The sequence below is a fragment of the Strix aluco genome, chromosome 3 (genome assembly GCF_031877795.1).
Source record: "Strix aluco isolate bStrAlu1 chromosome 3, bStrAlu1.hap1, whole genome shotgun sequence".
Taxonomy (NCBI): domain Eukaryota; kingdom Metazoa; phylum Chordata; class Aves; order Strigiformes; family Strigidae; genus Strix; species Strix aluco.
In genome coordinates, this window is record NC_133933.1 from 43,136,436 (window position 1) to 43,149,464 (window position 13,029).

General features: G+C 35.6%; 1 protein-coding gene across 11 annotated transcripts in view; it reads right to left on the reverse strand.

Moving 5' to 3' along the window:
* CNST (consortin, connexin sorting protein) overlaps positions 1-13,029 on the reverse strand; it is a 52,894-nt gene that overhangs the window by 33,563 nt on the left and 6,302 nt on the right. For 6 of the 11 annotated variants that reach the window (XM_074818332.1, XM_074818322.1, XM_074818326.1 and 3 more), the window contains one exon: positions 4,629-5,057. In XM_074818332.1, coding sequence (XP_074674433.1) covers positions 4,629-5,007 — 379 coding nt within the window. In that variant the 5' untranslated portion in view covers positions 5,008-5,057. Of the gene's footprint in view, positions 1-4,628; positions 5,058-5,296; positions 5,316-6,372; positions 6,510-6,559; positions 6,657-9,627; positions 9,647-13,029 lie in introns of those variants that run through there. The other 5 variants (XM_074818330.1, XM_074818327.1, XM_074818329.1 and 2 more) reach the window with 5 other exon arrangements.

A 13,029-nucleotide genomic window follows, 5' to 3' on the forward strand; every position in this document is an offset into this window, starting at 1 on the left:
TCTTCATTTTAATGTTATTGTGGTACTGTTGCTAACACATAGTTTATAAACTGCATTATTATTGCTACATGTAGTTGATCTGTCAACTCGCTTGGAATCAAATTCTGCCCTCAAATTACTCCCCTGATTCTCAAGCAAGGCCTTACAGCCATTCAGGTTAATTCTATCTTGTTCTATTTTAAACACAAAACAGCATTTGTGCTTTAGTGGCACTATAACCAAGAACTTTTCTTGAGGCAGTAACACCCTATTTATTTTTTTTCCCCCTCCATGTTCTTCAAAATGGCACACAACATTACTTTTTCCTGGAAACAATCAATCTTACTGTCTGTCCAAAGCAGATGTGGTGTTTTTTTTTTCACTAAAGACTGGTATCTTACATGTATTTCTGATATTTTAAGAAGCAAGGATTAAGTTTTTTCACTTTGCAAAGCACTGATATTTACTACACACATTGATATTCGGTTCCATACTAGAAATAAATGTGAAAAAACACAGAAGATATCAATTCTCCCACGGCCAGAGCACTCACTGGGAATGTGGCAGAGAGCTGGGTTCAGGTTTCTGCCCTGCCAGACTCACAGAGGTTTCAACTGACATCTTCTATGCCCAGTTGGGTGTGCCAATGTTTCCTAAGACATGAGGAGAAGCAAACTTCCTCAAAATTTCCCTTAGAGTTCATAGAAGTTCATGTTTGCGAAAAGACATAGTTTTGACAGACCTTGTGAATAAAAGTGACAAACGCGTTTTTCAGTATGTCTCACTCTTCTTTGCTTTGTCAGTACTGCAAGTATATGAAATTAAGATGCTCTTGCCACCTGCTTGCGAATGAGTAAGAGGTTGAAGTACGAGGCATTTGCTAACAAAATAAAATTATGTATATTGTCCTCTGGTTTTTAATTGAATTTTAATTTTCACATTCAGTAGCATTAGCTTAAGTCACCAGTAACAGAAGTTTCTTGTACAGAAAACATATGGTAATCTCTTTTTTTAAACATTCTTTGGTACTCAGTACCAGAAAGCTGGTTCAGACTGATTCACTGAAGAACTATAAAAAAAAACCCCAACCAGTAAGTATTTAAAAAAAATATTTCATTTTTAAGAGAAGAGATTTTAGGACAGGAGCGTTGGTGGTAAAGATATAACTCTAACTGAGCAAGCTCAAAATCTTGTTTAGTGTGGCACAGAACCTTAAATAAAATAACATTGCTTGAATTTTCATTTAATTTGACTAGTTTACAGTCATATATTTCACTTGCTGCAACACCAAATCCATCCTAACTACTCCACTTTCTTCCCCCACCTTCAAGCTGCTTCAAGAAATAAGTTGAATAATTTACAGGAAAAGTGTATGTTTCAGAATTTAACTTGGGGAAAAATGATTAAGTGCAAGTTACCGTGCTATGCCACATTAAGGAATTATACACTATGACTTTACAATGTTAAGTTACTAGTTATGCCAGGACTGATCTTTTGGAAAAAGATGAAATTATTTTCAGAGAACAGGAATAATTTGAAGTCCACATTTACAAAAATACATTGAAGCAGATGACACTTCATGAATCACTATCTCAACTGCACTAAAGTTAGTACGATTCATTACAAGGAATCCAAGTATGAATAATCACCAAAGTTTAAATTTGTCAATTTAAACTTACATCACTTCTTTGATCACCAGTGTCCTCCTTAAACAGATATAATCATAGTCTATTCAAAACTATTATTAGTATGCAAAAAGAATGTGAGAGAAATTTGGGATCTGGAGGCTATATGCTTGTCAATTCACTCGAATATGCCTACTGGAGCATCAAGACAGCTAAAGGGAGGTGTTTCTTCAAACAACGGATAGGTGAAATCTTGGAACTGCTTACTCCATGACACCAAAATGGACTCAAAAAACAACTGCAAGTCAGGTGGCAAATTCACTGTAAGCTATGACAATCTATCAATTCCCACCTGGGGAAGTCCTGAATAGACAACTGCTGGTGGCAAGGAGAACACATGAACAAATCATTACGTCTTTGCCTTGTCCTTATACTCGTACCCACCCATCCTCTATTGGCCACTGTCATGAGAAGGATATTGAACTAGGTGAATCTTCAACCAGATATAGTGATTCTTAATCTTGCATTCCAGTCTACTGATTGTAGAAGCTAGGATAATTCTAGCTCCAACACATTCCAAGCATATACAGAAACAAAATAATCAAATACTTACAACTGTTTATGCTTTGTGAGCAATGTTTAGAGAGTTTCAAACACATTGCAAGTACGAGTACTTACTCACTCTTTCCTCTAAAGTAAAAACATATCTCCAGAGCAGAAGATTGGCTTCTCTAATGATCACCAATCTTCTACTGAGCGAGTCCTGAAAAATAACTAAAATGTACTTTTCCATGTTCCAGGTTCATTGCTTTAGTCACTAGCAAGAGAAGGAATATGAACAACATGCTTTTTAAGTCAAATGTCAACTTTTCCAGAATGGCAACATTTGACAGTGACCCTAACAGGTTTGCTTACAGGGAAAGAGAAGAAGATTCATGAATCTCTTCTTTAGCTATGAGTCAAAGTAACTCATTCATGATTTCTCAATAGTGAAAAATAAATTTAAAAAAATCACCATAACACATGCCATGCAAGTATTTAGTTTGTGATTCCAGCTTGCTTGTGTGGTGCTCTGCTGTCACTCTCTCAGGGATCTTCCACTCTGGTTTGATAATTCTCTCCTTTACCTCCAAGTTGGTATAAAGACAAGAAAGCTAGTTTTGTTCTTTTATGTAGAGGGATACTCGGGAATTGTTTTAAACAGCTGGTGTTAAAATTTAAATGGAAGATTCCCACTAAATTAAAGATGTTTGCAACATTAAGAAATTGTGACACAGTCACTGCATTGTGTGAAAACAGGAGAACCATCATGTGAGAATTTCTAAAAAGCTAAATGTAAATTAGCCCGTAATCAATGGGAGATATAATGTAATTTTATATTTTGATCTTCCTTCTATAACAGTCAAGGTTCTTTATTAATAAAGTAGTAAGAGTTCGTTCATAGGAATTCAACAAAACTCTGTTGAATTCAACAAAAATTCAACTCCTTGTTGAATTCAACAAAACTGTGTTTTTTGCAGGCAGGACATTCTCTGTTGTGGTACTTTACATCTCTAGATTTTTCCATGAAATTTTCTATACTGCGGATTTCTGCTTTCTGCCTTAAAACTGCCATCTACTGTGCACAGCTCATTTTGTGGTACTTCTACATCGGTTGATTGCACTTATCAACAAGAATACAAACTAACCCAGAGAAAACACAAGTGAAGATTAACTTTCAGTGTTTGGGTGAATTTCTCCTTTTCTTCCTCTTGTCGTGCTTCAGATACCTCTGCCCACACGTCTGTATCACATTTCATCAACATGTTTTTTGTTATTCCCGTCATACAGATGACTCGTCCTCAATTACTTCTGCCAATCTTGTTTTAATTAAGTATTTTCTTCTATTTTTAAACATTATGTCTACAGTTGTAATATATATTTAATGACTTTCTGCATCGTTTAATGAGAACTCATTCTCTCTATAATGACAGATTTCAGGATCCTCTTATCTCTACTAGAAAATATAATTTTTCTCTTCCAGATTTTGTCTATACATACAAGATATGGAACACGAGGCTTTCTTCCTTTCCCTTCTTTGCCTATTTTATAATCCTTTAAGATCATCATCAGTTTTCAGATTAGGCCATAGAAGACTTGCCATTTAGCAGGAAAAATAGATAATTTAAAAATAAAATTTAAGTAGCCAAATTCCCCAAATTTTCAGTCTTTAAATAAAAAAGCATGGAAAAACAAGCAGGCATGATTCAGTTCTTCCAAGTAACTTTCGAAGATACCAATGTGATGAAACACACTGATTTTAATCAATACATTTGCAGCACTATGACACATAAGCTTTATGATTTATGGCAAAAACCTAGTAACACATTATGTTGATGTGGACAAATCCTATTCATTCAAAAAGGGAAAAAGCATCTCAAGTAAGAACATGTAATAAACATTTATATTTTCCTTATCCAATTCATATCTGAAAGATCTAAAGGAGAAGTAACATCAAAAATTGGTAGAAACATATTTTTGAACAGTTCATTACCCAAAATACACATCCTATGACAATCTGTTAAGCTTTGAAAAATATAAGTAAATTTTGACAACAGCAGGCCAAGATCAAGCTATTTGGTACTCACAACAAGATTTCAAATCTTGACATTGCACCAGGACACCAAAATCTTGCACTCGAGCACTATGTTCAAATGAACAAAAGCATATTGCCTGAATTTCTGGCTATTCTGATTTGGAAGTCAGCCAAATTTCCATACTGAAACTGCACGTCCCTCTACTTATGTTTCCTTTATATGTTCCATTTGCTACGAGCCAACGTTTAAATACAGAAGGTGAAAACATCTAGAGTTGAATCTGATTTAGGACTAATAACAGTTCTGAAAAAAAACCCAACCCTTTAGTGAAATTTTAAAAATCATTAGTATGACAATTAAAATATATCTTTCTTAATAGTTCACAGATTAGAACAACAGTGTTTTTATTTTAAGTAAACAGAACAAAAAACATTTTTTTATAAAGTACCTTTAGATTTTTTACTGGAGCTTCTTTTGCTTCTTGGACTTCTTTTTCCACCTGGCTGTTTTTCTGTAATAGGTTTTTCCTCCAGCTGAGGGTCCATATGGACATCTACAGACCTCCTCTCAGTGTTGCTTTCCTTACAGCTTGGGGTACAGTCTCCACTGTCCATATTCTCATTATTATTGATGCTGTCCTGCTCACCTTTATCTTGTTGTCCCATATCAATGCTACTACTGATCAGAACCTCGTTTCCATCATTGTCAAGTTGATTTTCATTTTCATCAGCTGAAGAAACCAAACGAGATGCCAAACTTTCCACCCTATAGTCAGCAGGAAGACTGTCCTTTGAGAGATCATTTGGTGGAAATTCTCTGTCATCCATTAGAGCGTTACTTGTTGAACCACTTAATCTCCCTCCAAATATTTTTAGACCTGAAATATAAAATCAGAAAAAGCATTTATATGATGTATATTATAATAGATAAATAAACTTGTATTTCATGCCAGCCAATAAAGAATCATATTAGCCAAGTGATAGTTTAAAAGTATGGGGAAATTCTTTCAAACAGTAATCCACTGCCCCATTGTACATCTTAAAGCAAAGCATATATACATACAAAAACCTATCTATAAACTTGTATCTTTATGCAATTATAATTGGTTCCAGTTACCTGACCAATAGCACAGCTGATCTTTACAGCAGTGCTCAGTGTTACAGCTGAGGTAATGAGAAAAACAAAAAGATAAACAGAAACCACCCCCACTAGCCCCCTTAAATCCATGGATAAAACAAAAGCATTCTTGTCACATAAGATCATAGTTTGCCTGAAATAAAAATAAACCAGGGAGGAATAAAGGCAGAACAACTTTTAATTCTGTCAGTGATGGTACCACATCAAATATGCACAGATAGATTAACTGTTACAAGAATTAGATGGAAGTAGAACCTCTCTATTGACTCAGATTGTCACTTTATTTCCAAGAAAACATTCAACATGTCTTCAGTATACACAGAAGCAGATGGTTTGTTAACAAAAAACCCTAATCCCCCACCTACTCTCAGCAGGGGTCAATTTTCCCTTTTTGTGAACATGCAACTCTATCTAGTCAATGCTGCAATTAGATGTATATTCACAGGAAAAAAGGTAACTCTTAGCAGCAGAGTTACACGGTACTTATACAGGACTTATACTTCCTATCTTCAGCTTTTAGAAGCATGGCAATACTGCTGGTTTAACTTATCAACTATACAGATGAAATACAGCTTCATTATGTACATCTCATTAGATTTAGCTCACATATTTTAAATAGTGAAGCCAAAAATCAGCAAGCACTCTTGTATTATAGAAGAGCTTAGACAAGCCACCTACAGCAGCTTCCTATCCTTTCCTTTAAATGAAAAGGCATTTTAGGAAACCTGTCTTCACCAGGCTTTCTTCAGTCTTATGTCCTGGTATATACAACTGAAATAAGTGAAATACACACTTGCTAAATATGCAAGATAACATTTCATTTTACTTGCTAGAAGAATTCAAACTGCAGAAAAACAGAAAAAATGCCTTAGAGGATAAGTAGGTTTTCCTTCATACACAGAAAAATATTTCTGTTAAAGTAAAAAGATTTTCCCAAAATTATTCCTCCACAACCTCTGTAGCTGCTAAAAGGACTAGAAAAAAGAAAACATCACTCCTATCTTGGAGAAGGATAAGAAGGAGGATTCCCGGAGCTACAGGCTGCTCAGCCTCACCTCAATCCCTGGAAGGTGATACAGCAAGTAATCCTAGAAACCATTTTCAAACATATGAAGGAGAAAGGTCATCAAGAGTAGTCAGCGTGGATTTATGATGGGTAAATAGTGTTTAACCAACTCGATAGGCTTCTACAAAGAGGTGACTGGCTCAGCAAAGGAGGAGAGAACAATGTATGCTGTTTACCTTGACTTTGGTAAGGCTTCTGACACTGTCTCCAAAAACGTCCTCACAGACAAGCATACAAAGTACAGGCTAGATAAATAGGGAAGAGTTCCAGGGAAGCATGCAGAGGGTGACAAGCCACCACCAGCTGGGAAACTCAAAGGCAAAGTCAGCACCAACTAGGACAACTCCATCTCTGCTTCCAACCTGAAGAACTTGTTAACCATTTCCAGCCATACCAGTCTAACAAAAAATACTGCATATCCTATAATATAAACTGCACCAGGGGAGGTTTAGACTGGCCATTAGGAAGCATTTCTTCACCGAGAGGGTGGTCAAACCCTGGAACAGGCTTCCTAGAGAAGTGGTCAATGCCCCAAGCCTGTCTGTGTTTAAGAGGCATTTGGACAATGCTCTTAGTAACACACTTTAGCTTTTGATCAGCCCTGAATTGCTCAGGCAGTTGGACTAGATGATCGTTGTAGGTCCCTTCCAATGGAAATATTCTATTCTATTCTAGATGAACAATGAGTTGTACACTAGAGATGCAAGTTGTATTTTCCTTTGGCAACCAAATAAGAGAATTGGCATTCTCTGAGTACCAGAAAGACAAAGAAGGGAACTCTAGAGGAGACATATATCTGGAGAATGCATCTGTTCATTAGAAGGATGCTTCTTAATCAAGCCCTTTTCTCTCAGAAAGAGTTAAATGCAAAATGAAAGATTAAAAGGACAGAACTTTTATCAGACCAGCAACAATCAGAACTAGAAGATATTCTTTACAGACACCCACACCATAGTTATGTTGATTTATTGATGATAACTGTTCTAAAGCATTAAAAGAAAAAATAATCCCAAACACCATGTTAAACTTGAAATGTTTTCTTCCTCTTCCTAGCATATGAAATAATAACTACTGCTACCCTTGCCAGCTCATAGACTAAATGATATATCAAACAAAAGAAGTTGAAGTAAATTGCCCAAAGACAACAAGGAATTAGTTTTAACAGCAATAATTAAAAATCAGGATGTCCTACCACCACTCTCCTGCTTATATCAGTAGACAACAGCTTATCCTTTCAACATCTGTCACACAGAAACAGAAATGTGAATGTATTTGAACAAGGTGCTTCCTATGAGATTGTGTAAAATGAGGAAAAGATACTTTTGACAAGTGACATTTTCTATAGAGGAAGCGAACATTTTGATAGAAAATATTAACTCATTTCCTTTTAACATGTGGCTAAAACGATAGCCCCTCTCTAGCTGAGAGGCTGGAGAGCTTCTGCAGCTAGCACAGATGAACATTTCTTGGTTTATTGTTTGAAACTCAGTATTTCTCCAAACAAAAGTAGCCCTGAAAATCTATTCCTTTCTACAACCCTTATGACTCCTTAGAGAATGAAAATTCAGAAGGAGCTAGTTCAAAGAATTTAGAACAGTCTTGGCCTTGATCTTTTAAAAGGATTTTTTTCCCACCCTGATGAAACTTTCTTCCTTCCTGGTTTTCAGTGTTGCTATCTGCTATTCCTTTTGACTTTATGAAGGCACCAGGCAGGTACCAAAGTGAAGCTAAATCCTGTGGGAATGAACTTTAGCTCTGTCTAAAAACACAAGTAGAAACACTTATTTATAAACAAAAATGGAATTTAAATCACTAGTGATTTGAACTATATTTAACAGACCAGTAACATGCAGTTAATGTATCTACTGCTTTGCCATTGAAATTAATTGTATGCACAAACATGCTAAGAAAAAAAATGTTTGTTTCTTCCTAGGCACATCTTTCCTCCCTTCACTAGTTGCCCAAAATTGAAATAAAAGCTAACACTGAGTGGAACTGTGCTGGCCTCTGTTAAAAGGTCCCGATGAATGGAAGTGCTTCAGTTCTAGTTGCCACACAGATTCATGCAATTGGCATATATAATCATGGTGATTATAGCACAAATTAAAAATAAGATGGAAGAATACTTGCCAAGTGGCTAAAAGACAAAGTCTGTATTGAAGAAATTAGCTGTATGCTTGTTTGCTTTAGGACAAACAGTATGTACATTACAGAAATACCATGGTACTCACTTCTATTTTAGGTCAATTTCAATTTTAAAAAGCCTGTGCTCTTCAGTGTTCTCTTTCATGTACTTCATATAATTTCAACAACTTTTTCAGTTGCTCATTTTCCTCCATCTATCCTTACTAAGGAAACAACCTTAAATACAGTTGTTTGGATTGTATTCTGAAAAAAAGGGAAGAACTAGGATCTTTCCTGACCTGGCACAGCTGAAATTTGAAGAAGGCATTAAAAAACCCCAAACCAAACCCACAAACAAACAACACCCCCCCACCCCCCCTCACACTAACACAGCTCCTCTGTCTTGGAAAAGCTGGTGAATTTTGTGAATGTTTGCTGAATATACAGCATAGTCTTTCATTCACTGATCGCAGAAGTATCTTACAGAACAGATCAAGATCGTAACACTGTATCTGCCGGCAAAAGGCTAAAAAGGCTCTAACATTCAAAAGTTTATGGCAAATCATTCTTTTATTCCATCTGACTACCTTCATATAGCTCCTCTGCCAAAGACACTATTTTTCCTCTCTCATTCTCATGCCACTTAACTATTCTACGTTCAGTAGGGAGATTTAAGTATTTTAATTCTTTGAAAGTCAGTTTGCCCATTATATCACCTACATTGCTCTATTGAAATTCAATGAGCATTTCAGATTGGTTCCCAGTGTTGTTTCTACTCAATCTTTTCATTAACTTTGATGATAAAACACAATAGCTATATAAAAACTGCAGTTAGAAGCTATCATAAGTATTTTTGAGGGTTTAATTCGAAATTAATTGCAACAATAAGTGCTCAAAAAGGAGTAAATTAAATTCACTAAAACAAACAGAACACACCGTATCTTTTAGAATAAATGAAGCACATCTATATGAAATAGGGATTAACCTGGCATTCTGTTCTGATGAAAAGCATCTCAAAGATATACCAAACAGAAAACTGACCGTGAGTCAAAGTGTTTTTTCTCTCCTGAGATATAATACAGCAAGTGTTACAGGCACAAGAGAATTCATTATGTCCTACCAGACACTAATCAATCACAGCCGTGTATTTTTGTTTCCTCCACAATATACACAAACCAAGATGTACACAAATAAGAGAACCTAGATCATAGTGAATTAAGAGTCTTAGAGAGGGAGGGACAGCATGACATGTGGTAACAGTTACTCAGCCTAGAAAAAGTTGCCGTATGAACAACCAAACAGGCTGTCTAGAGATGTTGTGGAATCCCCACCCTTTTAAAGAAGAAATTAAGCAAGTCTCAGGTTTAAGGACAGGTTAAAAATAGATAGTACCTAGGATTAAGGGAATTTAATTTTCTTTATTGTTGCAGGGGTATTGTCCTTTATTTTCTTTTTTAATTTTTTAAAAATATAAGCAACTTCACAAGTCCTAGAGAAAAAAAATTCACACTGATTCTGTGGAAAGGAAACAGGATTTTTCTTAAACCATTATATTCACAGATATTACAGATTATCTGCCTCTATCGCTAGAACAAAAAAGGAAAACTGTAGAAACACTGGAATTAAAAAAAAAACTAAACCTAACCCATATATTTCTTAAAAAGAATAAATCTGTTGATCTTTCTGATAGCTGGTGTAAAGATACATTTAAATGTGGCCCTGTAATGTATCTCATTCCGTATCTACACATAATCTACAAATGAATACAAACTAACATGCTATACAAAATCAAAACATGTACTGCAATTTCTTGTTATTGCACATCAATTTCTGCATTCTGATCTCCTTTTATGAACAATTACATTTGCTACCAAAATGAAGATGCAGCGATGGAGAGGGATCTCTAGATGACAGAGTAGATACATGGCACTATCTAAAAACTACATACAACAAACTATTACAAGTTCATTAGCTTGCAAGAAAAAGGACAGTGTCTACTTTGCCATTACAGAAGCTAAAAAACAAAAAGCCCATATGTTCTTTTGAGAAAGCGCAAGTGTAATTTCTCTACAACTGTTTGCTGCTTCTGCTGATGTGGAAGCTAAGATACACCAAAAGAAAACTGGAATATTATCACCAGATTGCTTCAGAGTGCCCTTGCCCCACCACAGCCAAGAAAAAAAAAACAGAGAAAAGTACTAGTTGTTGACGATGTACTTGACCACCACACAATTTGCTGCAGAAGGAAAGAGACAGCAGATAAAGAAGGTAGGCAATTCATTTAGCTATAATCATCTCTCAAAGCCAGACCAGCCAGCAGAATTCTGCTCTGCATTGTGTTTTATGTGCAACACTTAATGGTTGGAATGCTGCTGTTTCTAGAGAAGGGAAATAAAAATATTTATGTGTATTCTCCCATTATCCAAGCTGACATCTCTGCAGAAAAAAATTACCATGCTGTTGTTCTGTCTTATAGCATGGACTCATTAGCAGTTTATCATTTCACAAGATAGCCTTACGTACAATCCCATTACTGGATAGCCTCACTATGAGAGAATCTCATTAACATCCTCCTGACCATTCAGCTTGCCCTATGTTCGGCTTTGAAACTAGGGGTAAAAATATCTTTATATGTGTTTTCTGCTTCTGTGTCAGATATATGCTTTAGGAGGTGTCTCTCTGCAAAAGTGTTAGGTCTGCTGTCCTCCAAGAAGTATTCAGACACAGGAATGGTTTATCTAATTTAACTGAATTTACAAAAATGGCTGAGCATGAACACTTCAGTGTTTGGCACTTTCTGACACTGAAGTGACATTTCTCAAGTGGCAGTGGCATTTAAAGACATGATGATCTTTACATCTATAAACAGCAGGAATAGTGAGGTTTTGAGAGGAAGTTCCATGTGCTATTTTCAACTTCTAAGCTTCCTAGTCATACTGCTTACTCACAGCTTTAATAAACAATGATAAACATATACTGACAGGCATAATCTACTCTTCCACATTTAATATTACGATTAAAGTATGTTTCAGTCAGCAGTCAAATACAAGAGGCTTGTCTGGGAACAAAGAGTATCTTTTATTAGAACATACAACAGAGTTTAGGTGAAAATTTCGCAGAAACAAGGTCTTTTTCAGAAGTCAAAATACACAATGATCAGTCCCCCAAGTGTCTGAAAAGTTTTGGGGTTCAAGCTTCACTAGGACAAATTTCAATAAATGGTATAACAATAAAAGGGGACCTCACCATTTGATGTGGTGTTTTTTTTGTTATTGTCTGCAGCAAAACACCAGAACATATCTCAGGCAGGGGTAGAAAGACAGTAGAATAGACTGGTTTAGGAGGATGGAGAACTTCCATCACTACAGCATTTTTATAAACAGTCTAGACAATAATTGGTCAGGAATAATCTCTGAGTAACTGGTCCTTCCTTGAGATGCATGAATCTCCTTTTAAGTCTCATAAGAAGTAATTTGCCTTTTTTGATTTTTGTATTTTCATTCTAATTGAACAACCCCCAGATTGTTGTTACACTTCAGAACATGTGCACAAGTTTGATTACAAAGTATAACAAAAATTAAAAACTTCCTACTAGACAACTGTAGGCATTTTTTCTAGGATAGGTACTTTTTTCCTATGGAAAAAAAAAAGAAGTCCTACAAATCAGTACAGACTAATTTTATGAGAACTAAACAGCTCAGCTCACTCTTATCCAAATCTTTAGTTTACCAGGACCTGAGAAAGCTGATACATCCTACCACCTCACAAGAGGTAGCTAAAAAACACACAATGAAAAAAAAAAAACTCCCTTGTGATCACAAGTAACAACTTTAAACATAAATGAAAAGGCAGAAATGACAGAATACAGTCCCTTGAAATGGAGCTGTAAGAAGAATGAGGTAATTATCTAAAAATTGCCCATCTGAAGAGTGTTCAAGACTTTCTGACAGTCAAATTTCAGTGAGATTGAATTTCATTATTTACACCTGAGGGATGAGCAAGTTTTATATCCCTCATCACTACAAAGAAATTAGCATGGTCAAAATATTCAGTTACATCCTAAATCATATCAAGGCCAGAAGCAACCACAAATAGAATGGAAATCTGTCTATAAAATTTATGGAACAATTCTTGTCTGCAAGTATTACATACTTGCAGTTCCTTTGTTATCAAACCTGCAGGTCCAAATGGAAGGTTAATTAAGAACAGAGCTAATTGTTAGAGCTTCAATAATTGTCATCATTAGAAAATTAGAATATCCGGCAGCTCTACCAAAATGTTGCATCAGTTGGTTTTATATTTCAGAAGGGAAAGATGGTCTAGTTTCTACATTATTCAGTGTCAGATACAAATGACTAAGATCAAATCCTTTCTTTGCTCTGAACCTTCTCCATGAAGTCGGTCAAACTGTTACATCATCTTTAATGCATTTCTTAACTACCAAACACTGCTTTATTTCACAGGGCTGTAACAAAGATGAAGACATTAAAAAGACTGTAAAAGTGATATTTTGGTAAAGGGG